Source organism: Chiloscyllium punctatum, chromosome 2 (genome assembly GCF_047496795.1).
Source record: "Chiloscyllium punctatum isolate Juve2018m chromosome 2, sChiPun1.3, whole genome shotgun sequence".
In the NCBI taxonomy this organism is placed as follows: Eukaryota; Metazoa; Chordata; class Chondrichthyes; order Orectolobiformes; family Hemiscylliidae; genus Chiloscyllium; species Chiloscyllium punctatum.
The window spans coordinates 4540204-4565769 of record NC_092740.1 but is presented as its reverse complement, the minus strand read 5'-3'; the positions used below and the strand labels follow the sequence as shown (position 1 = coordinate 4565769).

At 44.3% G+C, this 25566-nt stretch overlaps 1 protein-coding gene across 1 annotated transcript in view; it reads left to right on the top strand.

The window, feature by feature from the left end:
• LOC140493663 (coiled-coil domain-containing protein 152) overlaps positions 1–25566 on the top strand; it is an 86654-nt gene that overhangs the window by 41159 nt on the left and 19929 nt on the right. The window contains exons 6-7 of the mRNA XM_072592367.1: positions 13071–13198; positions 18935–19024. Of these exons, the coding sequence (XP_072448468.1) occupies positions 13071–13198; positions 18935–19024 (218 nt within the window). The remainder of the gene's footprint in view (positions 1–13070; positions 13199–18934; positions 19025–25566) is intronic.

The window sequence follows — 25566 nt, the reverse complement described above, 5'->3', positions numbered from 1 at the left end:
AACCATTTTAACAAAATAGGGATAAATACCTTAATGGCATAAACATTAAAGAAACATTAATAAACACTACAAATATTTTTAAAAATAAGTTTAAGAAATTTTATGTTTAAAGACAATCAGTATTGACCAGTTCTTTTGAGTATTTACATATGGAGAAATTTGGTCACGCAGAACTAAGTTGATGGCAAAAGAGATGCTGTTGAAGATTATTGTGCACTCATCAGGACAGAGGCAAGAATACCTAATTTTAAAGGGGAAACTATTTAAATTAAACTACACACAAAACAGCTTGGTGATGGTTGGTAAGTGGATTCTGATTGGCCAAGATGTTGTAATTGAGAATGCAGGGAAGTATCACCCAAGACACTTACATAACCTCAAAAATGACAACCAAAAGGAATTTCTCCAGCCTTTTCAATGAAACTAAGGCTTGAGTTGCTCTGTTCACAGATACTAGACCAATCAGAGCCCACTTTTCTTCAGTTTCTCTGACTTTTCTTTATTTTCTACAACTCTGAGTGAAGAAATTGTCGCTCAAATGAATCCTAAGAGGCCTATCTTTTTTAAAACACAAGGTTGCTATATTTGACATTTGTCCAGAATAATGACAATTGTAACTGGGGTGAGGTTTGTTACTGTCAACAGAAACACTCCCCTGTGAACACAGCCCTATCTGAAACAAGAACAGAAATTGCTGAAGAAATTCAACAAGTCTGGCAAAATCCGTGGAGAGGAAGTAGAGTTAACATTTCGGGTCCAGTGACTCTTCTTTAGAACTGATTGTAGCTTGGAAAAGATTGATATATATTCCTGAAGATGGGGTGTACGTTGGAGGAGGAATGACACGTGGAGATGAAGCCCAGAGAGAAAGAATAGCAGTTGGACAGGCAAAGGAATGGGTAAAGATTATCCTGGGGAATCAGTAGCTGCTAATGGGGACCATTAGTAACTGACAGTGGGTTGATTGTGGCAAGAGCCATTGTGATGACAAAGCCTGGTATGTGGGAATTGGTTTAAGGAATTGGGGTAAGGTGCTCAGGCCCTAAAATTATTGAACTCGATATTGAGTCCCGAAAGCTGCAGAGTCCCTGAGCAGAAAATGATGTACTATTCTTCCAGTTTGCACTGAGCTTCACTGGAACACTTCATCAAGCCTGAGATAGAGATGTTGGCCAGGGAGCATGGTGGTGTATTGCAGTGGTAGGCAACAGGAAGCTCAAAGTCATTTTGATGGACAGAATGTCCATGGTAAAGAAGAGGACCCACGCACTGGAAATTCTGAAAATGACATAAAGCTTCAGAAGAATCTTAAATGTCAATGGGTAGAGGCCAGATAAAGGGAGAAAAAAATCAAACCAAGGTAGGAAGAGATGAGTTCTGTGGGGCAGAAGCAGGCAGAAACAATGGGTCTGTCGTGCCTTCCTTTTTTGGATTTTGAGAAGGAGATAGAAGTGGGCTGTGTAGGGTTAGGGGACTGTGAGCTTGCAGGCAGCTGGGGGAAGATCACCAGCTGAAATGATATTAATGACCATTGTAGACATAATCACCTGGTGGTTGAATGGTGGGGTCGTGATCCAGGGTGAGAATAGGAAGAGGCGTCTGAGAGCTGACACTTTGTTTCTGCACTGTAGAGGCCAGTACACCAAGGACCTAACGTACTGCCCCCTCTGCAATGAAATTAAAAGAAAAATCCAAATCTTGGATTTCACTTATGCAAAGGAGGATGTGAGTAGGGAGGACATGGACAGGATTTCACTGTCACAGGAGTGTGCTGGCAGACAGCAAGCTGGTTTGAAGTGTGTCTACTTCAATGCCAGGTGTATCCAGAATAAGGTAGGTGAGCTTGCAGCATTGATGGACCTTGTGGAGATTGGAGAGGTACTAAACAAATATTTCTCATCTGTTTTCACTCAGGAAAAGGAGAATGTTGCATAGGAGAACACTGAGATATGGGCTATTAGACTAGAAAGGATTGAGGTTAGGAAGGAGGAGGTGTTATCAATTCTAGAAGGTGGGAAAGTTGGTGAGATACTGGGCCAGATGGGATTTATCCAAGGATTCTCTGGGAAGCTAGGGAGGAGACGGTGGAGCCTTTGGCCTTGATCTTTGAGTCATCATTGTCTGCAAGTTTAGTACCTGAGGACTGGAGGATTGCAAATGTTGTGCCCTTGTTCAAGAAAGGCAGGAGATGACCCAGATAATTATAGACCAGTGAGCCTTACATCTTTTGTACGAAAGGTTTTGGAACGATTATAATCATCTAGCAAACAACAATTTGATTGGAAATAATCAACATGGTTTCGCCAAGGGCAGCTTATGAGTTTTTTGAGAAGGTGACCAAGCATGTAGATGAGGATAGGGCAGTTGACATAGTGTACATGGTCTTCACTAAAGCATTTGATAAGGTTCCACGTGGTAGACTTTTGGATAAAATGTGGAGCATGGATTTGAGGGCGATTTAGCAGTTTAGATTAGAAACTGGCTTTCTGTAAGAAGACAGTGAGTGGTGGTTGATGGAAAATATTCAGCCTGGAGTCTGGTTACTAGTGCTGTGCTACAAGGATCTGTTTTGGGAACACTGCTGTTTGTCATTTTTATAAATGACTTGGATGCAGGCATAAGTAGATGGTTTAGTAAGTTTACAGATGACACTAAAGTCAATGGACTGGTGGACAGTGTGGAAGAATGTTACAGGTTGCAGGGGGACTTGGATAAACTGCAGAATTGAGCTGACAGGTGGCAAATAGAGTTCAATGCAGATAAATGTAAGGTGATTCACTTTGGGAAGAATAACAGGAAGGCAGAATACTGCGTCAATGGAAAGATTCTTGGTAGTGTGGATGTGCAGAGAGATCTTGGAGACCATAGGTCCCTGAAAGTGCCACCCAGGTTGCTGTTAAGAAGGCATACGGTGTGTTAGGTTTTATTGGTAGAGGGATTGAATACCGGAGATGTAATGTCATGCTGCAAATGTACAAAATGCTAGTGCGGCCTCTCTTGGAGTATTATGTACAGTTCTGGTCCCCATATTTCGGGAAGGATGTAGAAACATGGGAAAAGGTGCAGAGGAGATTTATCAAGATGTTGCCTGTTCTGGAGGGAAGGTCTTATGAGGAAAGGCTGAGGGACTTGGGTCTGTTCTCATTGGAGAGAAGAAGGCTAAGAGGGGATTTGATTGAGACAGACAAGATGATCAGAGGATAAGATAGAGTGGACAGTGAGAGTCTTTTTCCTAGGATGATAATGTTGGCTTATACGAGGGGGCATAGCTTCAAATTGAGGGGTGATAGATTTAAGACAGATGTCAGAGGCAGGTTCTTTACTCAGAGAGTGATAAGGGTACGGAATGTCCTGCCTGCCAATGTAGTTAACTCAGCCACATTAGGGGCATTTAAACAGTCCTTGGATAAGCATATGGATGATTAGATTAGATTAGATTACTTAGATTAGATTAGATTACTTACAGTGTGGAAACAGGCCCTTCGGCCCAACAAGTCCACACCGCCCCGCCGAAGCGTAACCCACCCATACCCCTACATCTACCCCTTACCTAACACTATGGGCAATTTAGCATGGCCAATTCACCTGACCTGCACATCTTTGGACTGTGGGAGGAAACCGGAGCACCCGGAGGAAACCCACGCAGACACAGGGAGAACGTGCAAACTCCACACAGTCAGTCGCCTGAGGTGGGAATTGAACCCGGGTCTCTGGCGCTGTGAGGCAGCAGTGCTAACCACTGTGCCACCGTGCCGCCCAGACAGTGTAGGAGGATGGGATAGTGTAGGAGGATGGGCTTAAATTAGTTCACAGGTCGGTGGAACATCAAGGGCCGAAGGGCCTGTTCTGCTCTGTATGGTTCTGTGTTTTATGTTCTAACTTGCTGGTGTGTCATCAAATGGGAGAATTGAGTAGATTCCTGCCCACATGTGCATGGTATGGCCTCTCCCCAATCTGAGTTCATTGGCACGCAGTAAGTTGAGTGGGAGCAGCGGCCGAGTAAAAGCGAACCCGGGAGACTACAGCTAAGGTAAGACGGTTTGTTTTAAAATTACTTATCTGTAGCGGGCAGCGGTGTTTTTTTTCTCTCTCTTCACAGAAAGAGCGGGAGCAGCAGAGGAAGTGACGGCAAACAGAGGGGCAGCCGGGAAGGAGAACAGTGAGTATAAATACTCACCCTTTAATCACCAACGGTCATTTGAGTGGGAGCAGCCGCGTGAGCTGGGCGGAAGTGAGGTTGGAGCGCATAGCTGGGAGGGAAGGTAAGTGATTAGTATTTGAGTGGGTGTGTTCTAGACCCCAGGTCCTACTTTCGTAGGGCCTCCTCTAACCTAACTTTAAAGTCCACAGGTAAGTGACTCAGTGTTATTGACTCAGTATTCTTGTTTTTGGAGACAAAGTGTACAGTCATGGCAGCGCAGGTGGTGGAATGTCCCTCCTGCAGGATGTTTGAGGTAGGGGTGACCACCGATACTCCTGCCGACTTCGTCTGCAGGAAATGCAGTCAGATCCTGCTCCTCACCGAACGGGTTAGGGAACTGGAACTGGAGTTGGATGAACTGAGGATTATTCGAGAGGCTGAGAGGGTGATTGATAGAAGCTACAGGGACATAGTTACGCCGGAGAACAGAGGTAGCTGGGTAACAGTTAGAGGTGGGAAGGGGAAGAAGCAGGCAGTGCAGGGTTCCCCTGTGGTCGTTCCCCTAAAAAATAAGTATACAGCTTTGGAAACTGTTGGGGGGGGGGGACAGCCTTGCAGGTGTAAGCTGCAGTGAAGGGGTCTGTGGCTCTGAGACTCAGAAGGGAAAGGGGGAGAGGAGGAGAGCGCTAGTTATAGGGGACTCTCTAGTTAGAGGGACGGACAGGCGGTTCTGTGGACATGGGCGAGACTCTCGGATGGTTTGTTGCCTCCCGGGTGCTAGGGTCCGAGACGTCTCGGACCGTGTCTTCAGAATACTTAAGGGGGAGGGTGTGCAGCCAGAAGTCGTGGTACACATTGGCACCAACGACATAGGTAGGAAGAGGGGTGGAGAGGTCATTCAAGAGCTCAGGGAGTTAGGCTGGAAGCTAAAAGCTAGGACAGACAGAGTCATCATCTCTGGGTTGTTGCCGGTGCCACGTGACAGTGAGGCAAAGAATAGGGAGAGAGTGCAGTTGAACACGTGGCTGCAAGGATGGTGTAGGAGGGAGGGCTTCAGATATTTGGACAATTGGACTGCATTCTGGGGAAGGTGGGACCTGTACAAACAGGACGGGTTGCACCTGAACCAGAAGGGCACCAATATCCTGGGGGGTAGGTTTGCTAGCACTCTTCGGGGGGGTTTAAACTAATTTGGCAGGGGGATGGGATCCGGACTTGTAGTCCAGCAAGTAAGCTAGCTGTGTGTCAGGATGCCCAAGACTGTAGGGAGGCTGTGGAGGAGGTAGCACTGACAGGGACTACTTGCGGACACAGAGATGGGCTCAAGTGCGTATACTTCAACGCAAGGAGTATCAGAAATAAGGTGGGTGAACTTAAGGCGTGGATCGGTACCTGGGACTACGATGTTGTGGCCATCACGGAAACGTGGATAGATGAGGGACAGGAATGGCTGTTGGAGGTTCCTGGTTACAGATGTTTCAGTAAGATTAGGGAGGGTGGTAAAAAAGGAGGGGGGGTGGCATTGCTAATTAGAAATGGTATAACGGCTGCAGAAAGGAAGTTTGAGGGGGATCTGCCTCTGGAGGTAGTATGGGCTGAAGTCAGAAATAGGAAAGGTGCAGTCACCTTGTTGGGTGTTTACTATAGGCCCCCCAATAGCAGCAGAGATGTGGAGAAACAGATTGGGAAACAGATTTTGGAAAGGTGCAGAAGCCACAGGGTCGTAGTCATGGGCGACTTCAACTTCCCAAATATTGATTGGAAGCTCTTTAGATCAAGTAGATTGGATGGGGTGGTGTTTGTGCAGTTTGTCCAGGAAGCTTTTCTAATGCAGTATGTAGATTGTCCAACCAGAGGGGAGGCCATATTGGATTTGGTACTCGGTAATGAACCGGGACAAGTGGTGGGCTTGTTAGTGGGTGAACATTTTGGTGATGGTGACCACAATTCTGTGACTTTCACCTTGGTTATGGAGAGAGATAGGTGCGCACAACAAGGTAGATTTTCCAATTGGGGGAAGGGAAATTACGATGCTGTAAGACAGGATTTGAGGAGCATACATTGGGAGCATAGGCTGTCAGGGAAGGATGTGGTGGAAATGTGGAACTTTTTCAAAGAGCAGATACGACGTGTCCTTGATATGTATGTACCTATCAGGCAGGAAAGAAATGGTCGTGTGAGGGAGCCTTGGTTGATGAGGGAGGTTGAATGTCTAGTAAAGAGGAAGAAGGAGGCTTACATAAGGTTGAGGAAACAGGGTTCAGACAGAGCAGTGGAGGGATACAGGATAGCCAGAAGGGACCTGAAGAAAGGGATTAGGAGAGCTAAGAGAGGGCATGAAAAATTCTTGGCGGATAGGATCAAGGATAACCCCAAGGCATTTTATGTGTATGTGAGAAACCTGAGAATGACGAGAACGAGGGTAGGTCCGATCAAGGACAGTAGTGGGAGACTGTGTATTGAGTCGGAAGAGATAGGAGAGGTCTTGGATGAGTACTTCTCTTCAGTATTTACGAACGAGAGGGACCGCATTGTTGAATAGGAGAGTGTGAAACGGACTGTTAAGCTAGAAGAGATACTTGTTAGGAAGGAAGATGTGTTGGACATTTTGAACAACTTGAGGATAGACAAGTCCCCCGGGCCTGACGGGATATATCCTAGGATTATGTGGGAAGCAAGAGAGGAAATTGCAGTACCGTTGGCAATGATCTTCTCGTCTTCACTGGCAACGGGGGTGGTACCAGGGGACTGGAGAGTAGCGAATGTTGTGCCCCTGTTCAAAAAAGGGAATAGGGATAACCCCGGGAATTACAGGCCAGTTAGTCTTACTTCTGTGGTAGGCAAAGTAATGGAAAGGGTACTGAGGGATAGGATTTATGAGTATCTGGAAAGACACTGCTTGATTAGGGACAGCCAGCACGGATTTGTGAAGGGTAGGTCTTGCTTTACAAGTCTTATTGAATTCTTCGAGGAGGTGACCAAGCATGTGGATGAGGGTAGAGCAGTGGATGTAGTGTACATGGATTTTAGTAAGGCATTTGATAAGGTTCCCCATGATAGGCTTATGCGGAAAGTCAGGAGGCATGGGATAGAGGGAAATTTGGCCAATTGGATAGAAAACTGGCTAACCGGTCGAAGTCAGAGAGTGGTGGTAGATGGTAAATATTCAGCCTGGAGCCCAGTTACAAGTGGAGTTCCGCAGGGATCAGTTCTGAGTCCTCTGCTGTTTGTAATTTTTATTAATGACTTAGATGAGGGAGTCGAAGGGTGGGTCAGTAAATTTGCAGATGATACGAAGATAGGTGGAGTTGTGGACAGTGAGGAGGGCATTTGTCGTTTTCAAAGGGACTTAGATATGATGCAGAGCTGGGCTGAGGAGTGGCAGATGGAGTTCAACCCTGCCAAGTGTGAGGTTGTCCATTTTGGAAGAATAAATAAGAATGCAGAATACAGGGTTAATGGTAGGGTTCTTAGTCAGGTGGAGGAACAGAGGGATCTTGGGGTCTATGTACATAGATCTTTGAAAGTTGCAACTCAGGTGGATAGAGTTTGTAAGAAGGCCTATGGAGTATTATCGTTCATTAGCAGAGGGATTGAATTCAAGAGTCGTGAAGTGATGTTGCAGCTGTACAGGACTTTGGTTAGGCCACAGTTGGAGTACTGTGTGCAGTTCTGGTCGCCTCACTTTAGGAAAGATGTGGAAGCTTTGGAGAGGGTGAAGAGAAGATTTACCAGGATGTTGCCTGGAATGGAGAATAGGTCGTACGAGGATAGGTTGAGAGTTCTCGGCCTTTTCTCGTTGGAACGGCGAAGGATGAGGGGTGACTTGATCGAGGTTTATAAGATGATCAGAGGAATAGATAGACAGTCAGAAACTTTTTCCCCGGGTACAACAGAGTGTTACAAGCGGACATAAATTTAAGGTGAAGGGTGGAAGGTATAGGGGAGATGTCAGGGGTGGGTTCTTTAGCCAGAGAGTGGTGGGGGCATGGAATGCGCTGCCCGTGGGAGTGGTAGAGTCAGAATCATTGGCGACCTTTAAGCGGCATTTGGATAGGTACATGGATGGGTGCTTAATCTAGGTTAGAAATTCGGCACAACGTCGTGGGTCGAAGGGCCTGTTCTGTGCTGTATTGTTCTATGTTCTATGTTGAGATGAGATCCTAAATTCAGTGCGACACTGTGAACACCTGAGCCAGCGATACTAAGATCATATTGCTGCTGTCTGTGCCATTTAGCACAAACACAAAGCCAGGATGTTTGTCATAGTTTTTCAGGCCTTTGTTGAAGTGTTCCTGATACAATAAGTCAAGCACCAAGCAATAGACAGGTCTAAGTGATGCCACAATCAACAAATCCAATCCTAGCTTCTGCTACATCTATTGTAAATGATGATGGACAATTAAACATCTCAGTGGAGACACGATCCACAAGTATTCCCATCCTCAATGATAAGCAGGAGAAAGTGAGAACTGTAGATGCTGGAGCTCAAAGTCAAGAGTATGGCACAGCAGGTCAGGCAGCATCCGAGAAGCGGGAGAATCGACATAAGCCCTTTATCAGGAATGAGGGTTGTGGGCCGGGGGTTGAGAGATAAATGGAAGGGGGTTTGGCTGGCGGGAAGGTAACTAAGAATGCAATGGGTAGGTGAAGTTGGAGGAGAATGTGGTAGTTCGGAGAGAAGGGTGGAGTGGATAAATGGGAAAGACGATGGACAGGTCAAGAGGGTGGTGCCTAGTTGGAGGCATGAGACTGGGATAAGGTGGGGGATGCAGGAAATGAGGAAACTGGTGAAATCCACATTAATCCCATTTGGTTGCAGAGTTCCAACATGGAAGATGAGGCGTTCTTCCTCCAGGCATCAGGTGGTTAGGGTTTGGCAATGGAGGAGGCCCAGAACCTGCATGTCCTCGGTGGCATGAGAGGGACAGTTGAAGTCTTCAGCCACAGGGCAATGGGGTTGCTTGGTGCATTTGTCCCAGAGATATTCTCTGAAACGATTCGCAAGGTGGCATCCTATCTCCCCAATGTAGAGGAGACCACATCAGGGTGCTGGAAATGGGGTGAGGGCTGGTGGGGGTATGGCTGATAAGGGTGGGGAGGGAAATATATCTCAAGTGGTTTGTAAATAGACCCCACCACTAGGGATATACTACCCTTCCCACCCGTATCAAAGTTCCAGAGAGACCATTCCCTGCGGGACTCCCTTGTCAGATCCATGCCCCCCTCACCAGCCCTCACCCAACTCCTGGCACCTTCCCCTGCCACTGCTGGAAGTACAAAACCTGCACCCACACCTCCCTTCCTTACCTCAATCCAAGGCCCCAAAGGATCCTTTCACATCTGACAGAAATTTACCTTTACCTCCACAACTATCATCTACTGTATCCATTGCACTCAATGACATCTCCTGTATATTGGGAGACAGGGTACCACCTTGCGGATTGTTTCAGAGAACATCTCTGGGACATCTGCACCAACCAACCCCACTGTTCCGTGGCTGAACAGTTCAACTCCCCCTTCCACTCCCCTGTGCAGGTCCTGGGCCTCCTCCATTGCCAAACCCTAACCACCCAATGCTTGGAGGAAGAATGCCTCATCTTCTGCTTTGGGACCCTGCAACTACACAGTGTCAACATGGATTTCAACCGTTTCATCATTTCCCCTCCCCTCACCATATCCCAGTCCCAAGCCTCCAACTCGGCACCACCCTCTTGCCTTGTCCATTGTCTTTCCCATCTATCTGTTCCACCCTCCTCTCTGACCTATCACCTTCTCCCCCACCTTCATCTACTTGTTGCGTTCTCAGCTACCTCACTCAGCCCCACCCCCCTCCCATTTATCCTGTAATCCCGGGCCCACAAGCCCCATTCCTGATGAAGGCTTCTGCCTGAAACGTCAATTCTCCTGTTCCTCGGATGAGCCTGACCTGCTGTGCTTTTCTAGCACCACACTCTCAATTGAACAATAAGCAGCTCACCACAGCAGTGTGAAAGATATGTGTTGAAGATTTTGTCAGAAGTACTGAGCAGATACTAAATCTTAGCTTCTAGAGATCCCCAGCATCACTATTGCCAGTATTCAGCCAATTCAGTTCACTCCACATGATATTAAGAAACACTCGAAGGTACTGGATACAGAAAAGGCTATTGGCCCTAATAATATTCCAGTAATTGTACCAAAGTGTTGTGCTCCAGAATATGCCTTTCCCACAGCCAATTTACTGTTCCAATACAGCGACAACAATGGCATCCAGCAATGTGGAAAGTTGTCCAGCTATCTTTTGTATTTAAAATGCAGGATACATTCCATCCATCCAGTTGCTGCCCTTTACACCTACTCTCAATCATTGGTCAAAAGATCGAAGGTGTCATCAACAGTGGTATCAAGCACTTAGCAATGACCAAATAAAAGTAAATTACTGCGGATGCTGGAATCTGAAACCAAAAGAGAAAATGCTTGAAAATCTCAGCAGGTCTTGCAGCATCTGTAAGGAGAGAAAAGAGCTGACTTTTCGAGTCTAATTGACCCTTTGTCAAAGCTAAAAAAAGGAAGAAATAGGGAGGTATTTATACTAGGCTGAGAGAAGGTGAGTCATGGCTCCAGAAGCAAAGGTAGCAATAAACAGGTGATAATGACAGTGCATAGAGAGATTATAGGGAGATTAGGAGCAGTGAATGACCAAGGCTGAAGCAAAATATGTGGGGGATGGGTGAAACAGAGGCAAAATGGAGAAGGGTAGTAAAGAGGGAAGAGGAGAGGGAAAAGGTGATGAGAGAGTGGGGAGCGAGAGAAAGAGAGACAATCAAGAAATAAGAGGTACAGAATAGTGAAATAAATATAAAAACATAAATAAAATAAATGAAATAAAATTATGGAGCTGATTGAAAACAGAAGGGTTGAGATGGGATAATCATCTGAAGTTGTTGATTTCAATGTTAAGACCGGCAGGCTGTAACGTGCCTAGTCAGGAGATGAGATGCTGTTCCTCCAGTTTGTGTTGAGCTTCACTGGAACATTGCAACAGGCCAAGGACAGACATGTGGGCATGGGAGCAGGATTGTGTGTTGAAGTGTCAAGCCACGGGAAGGTCTGGGACCTAATTGTGTACAGACCGAAGGTACTCAGCAAAGTCGGCTCCGATATAAAGGAGACCGTATTGGGAGCAACGAATGCAATAGACCAAATTGAAAGAGGTACAAGTGAAATGCTGCTTAATCTGAAAGGAGTGTTTGGGGCCTTGGATGGTGAGCATGGAAGAGGTAAAGGGGCAGGTGTTGCACCTTTTGCGATTGCATGGGAAGGTGCCGTGTGTGATGGGAGAGGTGTTAGGTGCGATGGAGGAGTGGACTAGGTTGTCCCGGAGGGAGGGAACGATCTCTGCGGAATGCAGACAGGGGGAGGGAAGGAAAGATGTGTTTAGTGGTGTCGTGTTGGAGTTGGCGAAAATGGCGGAGGATTATTCTTTGCATGTGAAGGCTGGTAGGGTGAAAGGTGAGAACAAGAGGGACCCGATCCTTGTTCTGGGAGGGAGGGGGTGAGGGTCGTGGAGCGGGAGATGGACCACACGCTGTCGTGAGCCCTGTCAACAACTGTAGGTGGGAAGCCACGGTTGGAGAACTGTCACCTCTTTATTGCTACCTTTGCTTCTGGAGCCATGACTCACCTTCTCTTAGCCTAATATAAATACCTCCTTATTTATCCCATTTTTTAGCTTTGACAAACGGTCAGTTAGACTCGAAACGTCAGCTCTTTTCTCTCCTTACAGATGCTACCAGACCTGCTGAGATTTTCCAGCATTTCCTCTTTTGGATTTAGCAATTTCCTGTTGACTGATTCTTAAAGTGTGTAAGAGAGGATGCAGAAAGGATGTTTCCCCCCATGGGACAGCAGGGTGCAGTCCTGGATCCTAGGTACACAGTCTCAGAGTAGGAGTCAAGCCATTTTGGATTGTGATAAGGACGAATTTCTTCACTCAACGTCTTTGGATTTCTCCACCCCAAATGGCTGTGGAATCTGACTAGAAACATTGATTGTGTTCAAAATATAAATCAGTGGATTTCTAGATATTAAAGACATTAAGGAATATGGTGATAATGTGGGAAAATAACATTGAAGGAGATTAGCCATGCTCTAGTTGAATAGTGAAAAGGATCAATGGACAAATGACCTATTCCTGCTCCTATATCCTTTATTTCTATGTTCCTCAGTATAGACAAGGAAAATGACATTGAGATAGATGATCAACTATGGTTCAGAATGGCTCAGCAGACTTGAGAGACCAATGTATTTCCAGTGAAATGTTATTTCTTTATATTCTCACAAAAGAGATTATGAAACCCTATGGGCAACTCTTCTTGAGGTCAGTGCTGATTACAGTGACTTCACCACTGACTGAAAATTATTGATAATTAAAATTGAAATGACTTTTGACTCCACTGTAGTTCAAAGTTGATTCCATATTAGTATTACAATTCTGAGTGCAATTGATTCTTAATACAGTGTAGCATTTAAGCAACAGTTTACAAGGAACAGTTGAAAAGTACATTTTTCCATTGATCCTGGGGTGAAATATCTTGACCCCCCCCCCCCATTCTTCATACCATTTACTCACCTGTATTTCCACACTTGTCAAATCTCCTTTTGATCCTTTCTGCACTTGAAATGATGCAAAATCTGCAGAATGTGTGACAAAATCACTGCAGAGAAATCCATTTGATCACAGCCTCAGTGTGTTCTGCATCCAGATGTAGACTTTGGGCTCCCTTTATTTGTCTTTTTTCTCAACGCCATTTGTTTTTCATTGTTGTAGTTAATGAAACAAAAATAAAGAACAATCTAAATCTATAAATATTATTGGTTAGTTGCAGTTTATTAAATTTTATATGATCTTTTCTAACTCTATTTTTGCCGTATCAATATTTGCCAGTTGAAATAAAGGAGGCAGAACTCAAGGAAATTATTGACAAAAAGGAAAGTGAGATTCAACTCCTAAATAAGCAGCTATGCTCTCAGGAGAGGGAAAAACAAAACGAGATTATCAAACTGCAGATGGAGGTAAGGACAGTTATTGTGTAAAAAAGCAACTTCCTTGAGAGAGTTAAACCAACCTTTCAGGAAGAGGGTAAAAGGCATCATGGGGCTCAGGCTTTCCCAATAGTTTAAAAGATGACTGCTCACATGGATAACCACTAGCATTCTGAAGCTACCATGCTCAGTGATGGACAGTCCTTCCAAATATGTTTGTGAAGGAGAAAATGGTGCTGCATTTATCTAGTTAATACGTGGAGGTCCTAGTGGACAGACTGGACCAGAGAGTGTTATCATCTTCCCAGAAGACCAGCTGAGGACCACAACCTGACATCCTGTGACCAGGGTGTGCCACAAGGATGAATGCTGGGTCCACTGCTTTTTGTCATTTATATAAACGATTTGGATATAAATAAGAGGTGTAGTAGTAAGTTTGCAGATGACACCAAAATTGGAGATGTGGTGGACAGGGAAGAAGGTTACCTCAGAGTGTAATGGGATCTTGATCAGATGGGCAGAGGAGTGGGAGATAGAGTTTAATTTACATAAATGTGAGGTACTGCATTTTCGAAAGGCAAATCAGGGCAGGTCTTTTACACTTAATAGGAGTGTTACCGAACAAGGATACCTTGGAGTTCAGGTTCATAGTTCCTTGAAAGTGGAGTCTCAGGTAGATAGGATAGTGAAGAAGGCTTTTAGCTGAAAATGTGTTGCTGGAAAAGCGCAGCAGGTCAGGCAGCATCCAAGGAGCAGGAGAATCGATGTTTCGGGCATGAGCCCTTCTTCAGGAATGAGGAAAGTGTGTCCAGCAGGCTAAGATAAAAGGTAGGGAGGAGGGACTTGGGGGAGGGGTGTTGGAAATGCGATAGGTGGAAGGAGGTCAAGGTGAGGGTGATAGGCTGGAGTGGGGGTGGGGGCGGAGAGGTCATGAAGAAGATTGCAGGTTAGGAAGGCAGTGCTGAGTTCGAGGGATTTGATTGAGATAAGGTGGGGGGAGGGGAAATGAGGAAACTGGAGAAATCTGAGTTCATCCCTTGTGGTTGGAGGGTTCCTAGGCGGAAGATGAGGCGTTCTTCCTCCAACCGTCGTGTTGCTATGGTCTGGCGATGGAGGAGTCCAAGGACCTGCATGTCCTTGGTGGAGTGGGAGGGGGAGTTGAATTGTTGACCCACGGGGTGGTTGGGTTGGTTGGTCCGGGTGTCCCAGAGGTGTTCTCTGAAACGGTCCGCAAGTAGGCGGCCTGTCTCCCCAATATAGAGGAGGTCACATCGGGTGCAACGGATGCAATAAATGATGTGTGTGGAGATGCAGGTGAATTTGTGGCGGATATGGAAGGATCCCTTGGGGCCTTGGAGGGAAGTAAGGGGGGCGGTATGGGCGCAAGTTTTGCATTTCTTGCGGTTGCAGGGGAAGATGCCGGGAGTGGAGGTTGGGTTGATAGGGGGTGTGGACTTGACGAGGGAGTCACGGAGGGTGTGGTCTTTTCGGAACGCTGATAGGGGAGGGGAGGGAAATATATCCCTGGTGGTGGGGTCCGTTTGAAGGTGGCGGAAATGACAGCGGATGATACGCTGTATATGGAGGTTGGTGGGGTGGTAGGTGAGGACCAGTGGGGTTATGTCCTGGTGGCGGTTGGAGGGGCGGGGCTCAAGGGCGGAGGAGCAGGAAGTGGAGGAGATGCGGTGGAGGGCATCGTCGATCATGAATCAACACGGACATTCGCAGCCACACTGGCACCACCCCCCAGCTTTTCCTCCGCTACATCGATGACTGTATCGGCGCTGCCTTGTGCTCCCACGAGGAGGTTGAACAGTTCATCCACTTTACCAACACCTTCCACCCTGACCTCAAATTCACCTGGACCATCTCAGACTCCTCCCTCCCCTTCCTAGACCTTTCCATTTCTATCTCGGGCGACCGAATCAACACGGACACTTCTCCAAGAAGGCCTTTAGTATGCTTTCCTTTATTGATCAGAGCATTGAGTATAGGAGTTAGGAGATCATGTTGAGGCTGTGCAGGACACTGATTAGGCCACTTTTGGAATAATGTGTGCAATTCTGATCTCTCTCCTATAGGAAAGATGTGAAACTTGAAATGGTTCAGAAAAGATTTATAAGGGCGTTGCCATGGTTGGCAGGTTTGAGCTGTACAGAGAGGCTGAATAGACTGAAACATCGGAGGCTGAGGGATGGCCTTACAGAGGTTTATAAGGTCATGAGGGGCATGGATAGGGTAAATGGACAAGGTCTTTGCTCTAGGATGGAAAAGTCCAGAACTAGAGGACATAAGTTTAGAGTGAGAGTTGAAAAATTTAAAAGGGACCTAAGGGGCGACTTTTAAATTCAGAGGGTGGTGCATGTTTGGAATGAGCTGCCAGAGGAAATGGTGGAAACTGACACAAGTACAACATTTAAAAGGCATATGGATGGGTATATAAAGAGGAAAGGTTGACAGGGATATGGGCCAAGTGCTGACAAATAGCACTAGCTTAATTTAAGGTATCTGGTCGGCATGGATGAGTTAGTCTGAAGGGTCTGTTTCCATGCTGTACATTTCTATGACTCTAAGTCTACTCTTTTCCAAATGTGGGTTAATCTTGTCCCTAAGAATTGTCTCCAATAATTTTACATCCACTGATAAAGGATCCTTGACCTATAATTTCCTAGATTATCCCTGTTGTCCCTTTTAAACAAAGGAACAGCATTGGCTCTTCCCCAGTCTTCTGGGACCTCATCTGTGACTAAAAAGGATACAAAGATCTTTGTGAAGTTCGCAGCAATCTCCTCCCTTACCTCGTTTAGTGGCTTGAGATAGATCCCAGCAGGCCCTGGTGACCTGTCTACCTTAATGTTTTTTTCAAGACACCAAACACCTCCTCCTCCTTAATATTGACATGTCCTCGAAGTTTTATCATGACTAACTCTGAAGAATCACTACGTTAAATACCTGACCCAGAATACTTACACCAATTCTGACTACAGTGTAAATGCTTCAATTATCCGTGTCTTCTTGACGTTTTCAGGAATCTTCATTTTTAACTCTTTTGCCAATGCTATTAACAGATCCTTTGTTTCATCGTGTAAACCAGTCAGGGATGCATGTTCCAGCTTTAAAAAAAGTTTTAACTAATTTCTGTATCATTTTAGATTTATAATATGATAAACCCGGTACAGGTATGCAGTCCTTTATCCAAAATCCTTCAGGCCAGTGGTTTTGGGTTTTGGAATTTTTAAGATTTCAGAATAATTGACATTTTTACAGTGAAATAAACAAAATTACAGAATAGCAGATCCATGTATAACTAGTACGAGCGCTGAGACACAATTGACGCCTGCCAGTGCTGGACCACGCCACGCCACCACATCTCATCTAAGTGACGTGGGCCAAGTGGGTGTGGAGTTTGGTCACCTGTTCACACACCAAACAATCTTGTTCTACAGAAAAAAAATCACGAAAAGATCTTTGGATTTCAGAGTTTTTCGGATTTCAGATAAATGATTGTGTCCCTGTACTTGTTCTTTATCATTTGCCAATTACTAATACTGCACATCCAATCTCTTGCTTCTTCATTCAGAAATCCTACACTAAGCCTCCAAACTTTGTTACAACTCTGACAAGGGTGTGCTGGCAATCAAGCTCCACCACTCCACCAGCCCTAGCAAGAGTATAGTTGTTTTATTTAATGACCAAATGGTCAATTTGGATTTTCTTATTACTGTTGTCTTGAGCAAAAAAGACTTTTGGCAGATTTCTTCAATGAATTCAAAAATATCTTGTTTACTGTAAACAAATATGTTTTAGAGAAGCAACAAAACTTACTAAACAACAAAGCTACTATGAGAATTAAACTATGTTCCACTTAATTCCACTATGTTCCACATACATTCACACACAGTAAGGGCAGGACACAGCTCTGCAGAGGTGTTATGGAAAAAACAAAATGGTAATAACAACCAACACCAGTGTGGATCTGAAAGGGTTGACTTCTCACAGTTTCTTCTGTTTCACTGTTGATGAGAACGGAGTAATGGAAGACCATCTGTTACGACATGGGCTAAACCCTCCTGCTTAATTTAAACCAGCAACACCGAAAGGATTTATCCTGTGCAGTAATCTGTGAATCAGTAATCAAGAGGCCAAGAACTATTAAAAGTAAAAAAAAACTTTATTTCTTAAAGTATAACAGAGAATAATTAACTAACAACTATTTATAACTCCTTCCTCTTAACCTATCTTTTATCTTCCCTTCTACAATACTAGTCCGATAACCCCCCCCCCCCCCCCCCCCACACCTCGATTAAGATATACCAAAAATTTAAGTTTTCAAAACTAGCCAGCTGTCAAATCTTTTATTTGGATCTTTCTGTGTCGGTATGGTGGCATGTCAGTTCTCCTCCCAACTATTCAATTTTCACTGGTCTTCTACCCACAAAGCATCAAATTGTTTCATTGGCTTTTAACATTGTCAATATACTAAATTCAAACTTGATTAGAATTTGGTATTTTTCAGGGTGTAATTTAAACTGATTGGCCTAATTCGAATCTGTTTTTATCTCCAGTCAACCAGCTACGTTAGCTACTCCAGTAGTTGGGCTACATGTTACATTATATCTTATTCAGAACACTTGGTGCTGTCAGGTAGTTCTACTAGCTTTTAACTCTCTTAAAGATACAGTACACCCACATCTTCATTACACATCAGACTGGATGAAAAATCAATTAGATCCAAACCTTGAATTGAGTTAGCAGTTATAAAGAGATATTTGGAACTATCTCTGATTTCCCAGAAACTACTTCACTGAGCTATTTCTTCAGCTGGATTTCTTTTAGTGGTTGTCTTTTGATCACTGAGAAATTTTGCTCTTGCCAGTTTTCTTCCAAATGCCAAAAGTCCCAGGCCTGTGACAAAAACTAAAAAAATGATTTATCTTTTTTTTTGGCAAGATATTAAGACCATGAAAATATCTTTTTAAAAGTTTTAAATTGTATCCTTTTCCAAACTTACTTGCTTTTCATGTAAGCAATAAATAAACACAGTTCTGATTAAAACTCGAAGACTGATTAAAATCCCTACAGTGTAGAAACAGGCCCTTCAGCCCAACAAATCCACACCGACTCTCCAAAGTAGTTCTCCTTGACATTTTTTAAGAGATCATATGATAAGTCCCTCACCAACCCAGTAATGTCAAAGCAGTTCTATTTTCAATTTTCATAATTCAAAATATGTATATGTGTGTGTTTCTAACAGTGTGAATGTAGTGTTAGGAATGATAGAGTTTAGTTGCTTAACTTCTTATTGTTGAATCATCTCTCTGTAGTATTTGTACTGAGTTAAACTATTTCCAGAATTTCCAGAATATTTCAAACTGAAAATCTAATGTATTGCACAATTTACTTTGTTCACTTTTGAATAAACTTCCCAAAAGAAAAGGAAACCTCATTGTACACCAGGAACACCCTCTCTCAGACTGTGTTTTAAAATAAGTCACCATGATTACCAAAACACTTGCAAGTTAATGATTAAACTACTTCAGACAGATCAAATCCATATGCCAGTAGTTCAAACCCAAACACTAAAATAAATAATATTAAAATATATGTACACTACATACCTTACAACACAGCAGGCTTGGACAATTGTGTGTAATTTGGCCTGATGTTTTTCCCAGTTGTCTGTATTTGCAACGGAGAAAGAAAGGGTGATTTTTAAAGAAAGTTTGTATTTCATGGTGATTAAACCAGTATTTTCAATTCATGCAGTTTAACACCAAGCTAGTGAAGATCCAGAGCACTTCAATCAAATCACCACATCAGGATTCTTCTGCATTGCCGCAGAATATCTTCAAGCGGGTGAGTTTTGAAACAAAATTCATTTAATCCAAAGGGTGGAACTTTGTCATCAATCTTATATCAATTTGCATCCTCTGAAGGCGGTGGCCCCATTTCTCCAAACAGCTTCCAACCTGTCCAGGGAGGAAGACATGCAGTTTCAGGTTTTGCTGCATTGCAAAGAGGGGATTTGAGTGAACACGTTTTCACCCAGAGGGTATTGGGGACCTGGAACTCACTGCCTGAAAGGGTGGTAGAGGCAAAAAATCTCAACACATTTAAAACATATTTGGATGTGCACTTGAAACAGCATGGCATACAAGGCTTTAAGGCAAGTGCTGGAAAATGTAATTAAAATAGATACTTGCTTGATAACTGGTATGGACATGATACATTCAAGGGCCGTTTTCTGTTGCACAGAGGTTTGTGAAACTTTGGAATTCTCCACAAAGAGTGCAATGGTAGCTCACACTTTGAATGGGTTCAAAATAGATTTCCGATTTTCACTGATTGTACAGGGACATGGGATTGGGTAGGTAAAAGGCAAAAAAGTGCTTGATCTGCTATGATCATATTAAATAGAAGGGCAGGCTCGACAGGCTGAATGGCTTACTCCTTTTCCTATGCTGGGCACACCATTGAGAAAGGTGTGGGTCTTAGTATGATCTTTGACAAGGTCCCACCCTGTAGGCTAGTCATGAAGGTTAGGTTGCATGGGATCCAGGGACAGCAAGCTAATTGGATTCAAAATTGGTTCAGTGGTAGGAAGCAAAGGGTGATAGTTGAAGGTTGTTTCTCGGACTGGAGACCTGTGACTAATGGTGAGCCACAGCAGTCGGTGCTGGGATCTTTATTATTTGTTATTTACATAAATGATCTGTTTGTGAATGGACAAGGCATGATTAGTAAGTTTGCAGATGATACAAAATTAGGCAGTATTGTTGATAGTGGGGAAGGTTACCAAAAATTACAGAGGGATCTTGATCAAATTTGGAAGTGGGCTGAGGATTGGCAAATGTAATTCAATTCAGATAAGTGTGAGATGTTGCACTATGGTAGGATTAAATAGTTAAGGCCCCAAGGAGTGTTATGGAACAGAGGAACCTAGGAGTACACGTACATAGTTCTTTGAAAGCAGTGTCACAAGAAGACAGGGTGATGAAGAAGGCAGTTAGCATGCTGGCCTTCATTGGTCAAGGCACTAAATACAAGAGTTGGGACATTATGTTACAGTTTTATAAGGCATTAGTAAGGCTGCACTTAGAGTATTGTGTGCAGTTTTGGTCACCTCATTATAGGAAAGACATAGTTAACCTGAAAAGAGTCCAAAGAAAATTTACAAGGGTGTTGCCAGGACTAGTCGGCTTGAGTTATAAGGAGGTGGAAGACCTGGAAAAATGGTGCACTGAGAACAACCTAGCTCTCAATGCCAGCAAAACCAAGGAACTCACTGTTGACTTTCAGTAGGATGTTACTCATGCCCCCCTACACATTAACAGCACAGAGGTGGAACGAGTGGAGAGTGTCAAGCTCCTGGAAGTGGTCATCCACAACAGGCTTTCTTGGACTCTTCATGTGGGCACACTAGTAACAAAGGCCCAACAACGTCTCTTCTACCTCAGGCAGTTGAGGAAATTTGGCATGATGGCAAATACCCTTGCCAACTTTGATAGGCACGCCATCGAGAGCGTTCTGTCTGGATGCATCACTAATCTGGTATGGCAACTGTACTGTTCAAGATCGGAGACGGTTACAGAGAGTGGTGAACTCGGCCCGGACAATCACAAAGACCAACCTCCCATCTATAGAATCTATCTACCAGGCCCGCTATCAAGGAAAGGCTGCCAGCATTCTTAAAGATCCATCTAATCCTGGCAATGTTTTTCTACAACGTCTACTATCAGGGAGAAGGTACAGAAGCCTGAACACACCCACCAGCCAGTTTCACAACAGTTTCTACCCTATTGTTGTTAGAATGCTGAATGAACTCACAAGGTTTATCAATATTTACTGTCTATGCTATTTAACTCTGTGATCTACCTGTATTGCTCACAAGACAAAGCTTTTCACTGTGCCTCTGTACATGTGACAATAAATTCAATTCAAGGAGAGGTTGGCCAAGATAGAACTTTATTCCTTGGATGGTAGGATAATGAAAGGTGACCTAATTGAGGAGCGACAATAGGATAAATGCATATTAGTCTTTTTCCTAGGGATGGTGAATTGAAAACTAGAGGGCATAGGTTTAAGATGAGAGGGGAAAGATTTAAGAAGGACCGGAGGGGCAACTTCTTCACACAGAGAGTGGTGCGTATATGGAATGGGCTGCCAGAGAAAGTGGTTGAGGCAGATACAATAGCAACATTTTAAAAATATTTGGCTATATAAATGAATGGGAAGGGTTTAGAGGGATATGGACCAAATGTAGGCAATTGGTAAAGTGTTGGAAAAGGTGATAAGAGATAGGATTTATAATCATCTAGAAAAAAAATAATTTGATTAGAGATAGCACGGTTTTGTGAAGGGTAGGTCGTGCCTCACATACCTTATTGAGTTCTTTGAGAGGGTGACCAAACAGGTAGATGAGAGTAAACCGGTTGATGTGGTGTATATGGATTTCAGCAAGGCGTTCGATAACGTTCCCAACAGTAGGCTATTGTACAAAATGCGGAGGAATGGGATTGTGGGAGATATAGCTGTATGGATCAGTAATTGGCTTGCTGAAAGAAGACGGGGGATGGTGGTTGATGGGAAATGTTCATCCTGGAGTCCAGTTACCAGTGGTGTAACGCAAGGGTTGGTGTTGGGTCCACTGCTGTTCGTCATTTTTATAAACAACCTGGATGAGGGTGTAGAAGGGTGGGTTAGTAAATTTGCACACGACACTAAGGTCGGTGGAGTTGTGGATACTGACGAAGGATGCAGTAGGTTACAGAGATAAGCTGCAGAGCTGGGCTGAGAGGTGGCAAATGGAGTTTAATGCGGACAAGTGTGAGGTGATTCACTTTGGTCGGAGTAACTGGAATGCAAGGTACTGGGCTAATGGTAAGATTCTTGGTAGTGTAGATGAGCAGAGAGATCTCGGTGTCCAGGTACACAGATCCTTGAAAGTTGCCACCCAGGTTGACAGGGTTGTTAAGAAGGCATACAGTGTTTTAGCTTTTATTAACAGAGGGATCGAGTTCCAGAACCATGAGGCTATGCTACGGCCGCACTTGGAGTATTGTGTACAGTTTTGGTCACCGCATTATAAGATGGATATAGAAGCTTTGGAAAGAGTGCAGAGGAGATTTACTGGGATGTTGCCTGGTATGGAGGGAAGGTCTTAGGAGGAAAGGCTGAGGGACTTGAGGTTATTTTCGTTAGAGAGAAGGTTGAGAGGTAACTTAATAGAGACATATAAGATAATCAGAGGGTTAGATAGGGTGGAGAGGGAGAGCCTTTTTCCAAGAATGGCGATGGCAAGCACGAGGGGGCATAGCTTTAAATTGAGAGGTGATAGATATAGGACAGATGTCAGAGGTAGTTTCTTTACTCAGAGCGTAGTAAGGGTATGGAATGCTTTGCCTGCAACAGTAGTAGATTCACCAACTTTAAGTACATTTAATCGTCATTGGACAAGCATATGGACGTACATGGAATAGTGTAGGTTAGATGGGCTTCAGATAGGTATGACAGGTCGGCGCAACATCGAGGGCCAAAGGACCTGTACTGCGCTGTAATGTTCTATGTTCTATATGCAAGTAATAGACAGAGCTAAGCGGTTCTACAACCAATAGATCTTTTTTTTTATTAGATTAGGTTACATTACAGTGTGGAAACAGGCCCTTCGGCCCAACAAGTCCACACTGACCCGCCGAAGCGCAATCCACCCATACCCCTACATTTATCCCTCACCTAACACTACAGGCAATTTAGCATGGCCAATTCACCTGACCTGTGACTGTGGGAGGAAACCAGAGCATCCGGAGGAAACCCATGCAGACACGGGGAGAACGTGCAAACTCCACACAGCCTGAGGTGGGAATTGAACCCAGGTCTCCAGCGCTGTGAGGCAGCAGTGCTAACCGCTGTGCCACCTTGCCGCCCCTCTGAACTCAGCAGTCCTGCCACATTCAATTCTAAATGGTGGTGGATAATTAAACAAGTCACTGGAGCAGGAGGCTCCACAAATATCCCCATCCTCAATGATGGAAGAGCCTAATATATTAGTGCAAAGGATAAGGCTGAAGTATTCGCAGCAATCTCCAGCCAGACGTGCTGAATGAATGATCCTTTTCAGGCTCCTGTAGTGGTCTGTAGCATCACAGATACCAGTCTTCAACCACATTGATTCACACCACATCATAACAAGAAATGGTCAGAGGCACTGGATGCTGCAAAGGCTATGGGCCTTGACAACATTCCAGCAGTGAAGACAGCACTGAAGACTTGTCCTCTAGAATTGCCATTCCCTTAGCCAAGCTGTTCCAGAACAGCCACAATACTGACATCTACTCGACAATGTGGAAAATTGCCAGGTATGCCCTATACACAAAAGTGAAACAAATCCAACAGACAAATTATCATCCCATTGACAGTGCTATTAAGCAGCACCTACTCGGCAATAACCTGCTCAGTGATGCCCAGTTTGGATTCCTCAGCTCCGGACTTCATTATAGCCATGGTTCAAACATGGACAAAACAGCTGAATTCCAGAGGTGAGGTGAGAGTGACAGCCCTTGACTTCAAGTTTGTATTTGAACCTGTGTGGCATCAAGGAGCCCCAGCACACAGGGGGCAAACTGTTCCATGGTTAGGATCATATCTGGCACATAGGAAAATGGATGTGGTTATTGGATGTAAGTCACCACAGCTCCAGGACATTTCTGCAACAGTTCCTAAGAGTAGTGTCCTGGCCCAACCATCTGCAGCTGCTTCCTCAGTGACCTTCCCTCCATCATAAAGTCAGAAGTAGGAACGTCCATCGATGATTGCACAATGTTCAGCACTATTCATGACTACTCTGACATTGAAGGAGTCTGTGTCCAAATGCAAAAGGTCTGGACGATATCCAAGTTTGGGCTGACAAGTGGCAAGTAGCATTCGCACCACAAAAATGTCAGGCTATGACCATCACCATTAAGAGACAATCTAACCATTGCCCCTTGATCTTCAGTGGTGTTACCATCACAAAATCCCCCAGTATCAAAATTCATGCCACACAAATGCTGAGCAATTACCATCTCCAAGAAGAAATAAACTAACCAACAACCCTTGACATTACCATCACTGCATCCAACTATCAACATCCTTAGTAGTACTATTCACAAGAAATTGAATTGCACTTGCCATATAAACATGATGGCTACAAGTGCAGGTCAGGAGCAAGGAATACTGAAGTGAGTAACTTACCTAATCACTGCTTGTCCACCATCAACAAGGCACAAGTCAGGAATGTGATGAAATACTTCCCACTTAACTGGATGATTGCAACTTCAACAACATTGAAGAAGCGTGACACCTCGAGACAAAACAACTCACTTGATTGGCGCCTGATCACAAGCATCTGCTCCCTCCACCATCAATGCTGAGTCACAGCAGTGTGTACTATGCAATTTTTGAGAAGATTTGTAGCTCAGGTTAAGGTTCAGGTTGTAATTTTGCTTGCTGAGCTGGTAGGTTTGTTCTCAGATGTTTCATGACTGTGCTAGGTAACATCATCAGTGAGCCTCTGTTGAAGCGCTGGTGTTCTGTCCCGCTTTCTATTTATGCGTCTTGGTCTAGAACAATACAGCACAGAACAGGCCCTTCGGCCCACGATGATAAGATGAGTGATATAATTTCCAGTTCTTTTTCTCAGAGTTTGTAAATGGGGTCCAAATCGATATGTTTATTGATAGAGTTCCAGTTTGAATGCCAGGACTCTAGGAATTCCTGTACATGTCTCTGTTTAGTCTGTCCTAGGATGGGTGTATTGTCCCAGTCGAAGTGGTGTCCTTCTTCATCTGTGTGTGAGGATACTAGTGATAGCTAGTCATGTTTTTAGATGGCTAGTTGGTGCTCGTGTATCCTGATGGCTAGTTTCCTACTTGTCTGTCCGATGTAGTGTTTGTTGCAGTCCTTGCAGGGTTTTTTGTAAATTACATTCGTTTTACTGGTTGTTGGTACAGGATCCTTTTAGGTTCATCAGTAGCTGTTTCAGTGTGTTGGTAGGTTTGTGGGCTACCATAATGCCAAGGGTTCGGATTAGTCTGATAGTCATCTCCAAGATGTCTTTGAAGTATGGTCATGTTTTGGAGATGCTGGTGTTGTACTGGAGTGTACAAAGTTAAAAATCACACGACACCAGGTTATAGTCCAACAGGTTATATGGAAGCACTAGCTTTCGGAGCGCTGCTCATTCATCAGGTGGTTGTAGAGTATAAGATCATAAGACACAGAATTTCTAGCAAAAGTTTACAGTGTGATGAAACTGAAGTATCAACACGGATACCACCATTACACGTGGGGACACCTCCCACCATGTACGTGGCAGGTACCCATGTGACTCAGCCAACATTGTCTATCTCATACACTGCAGG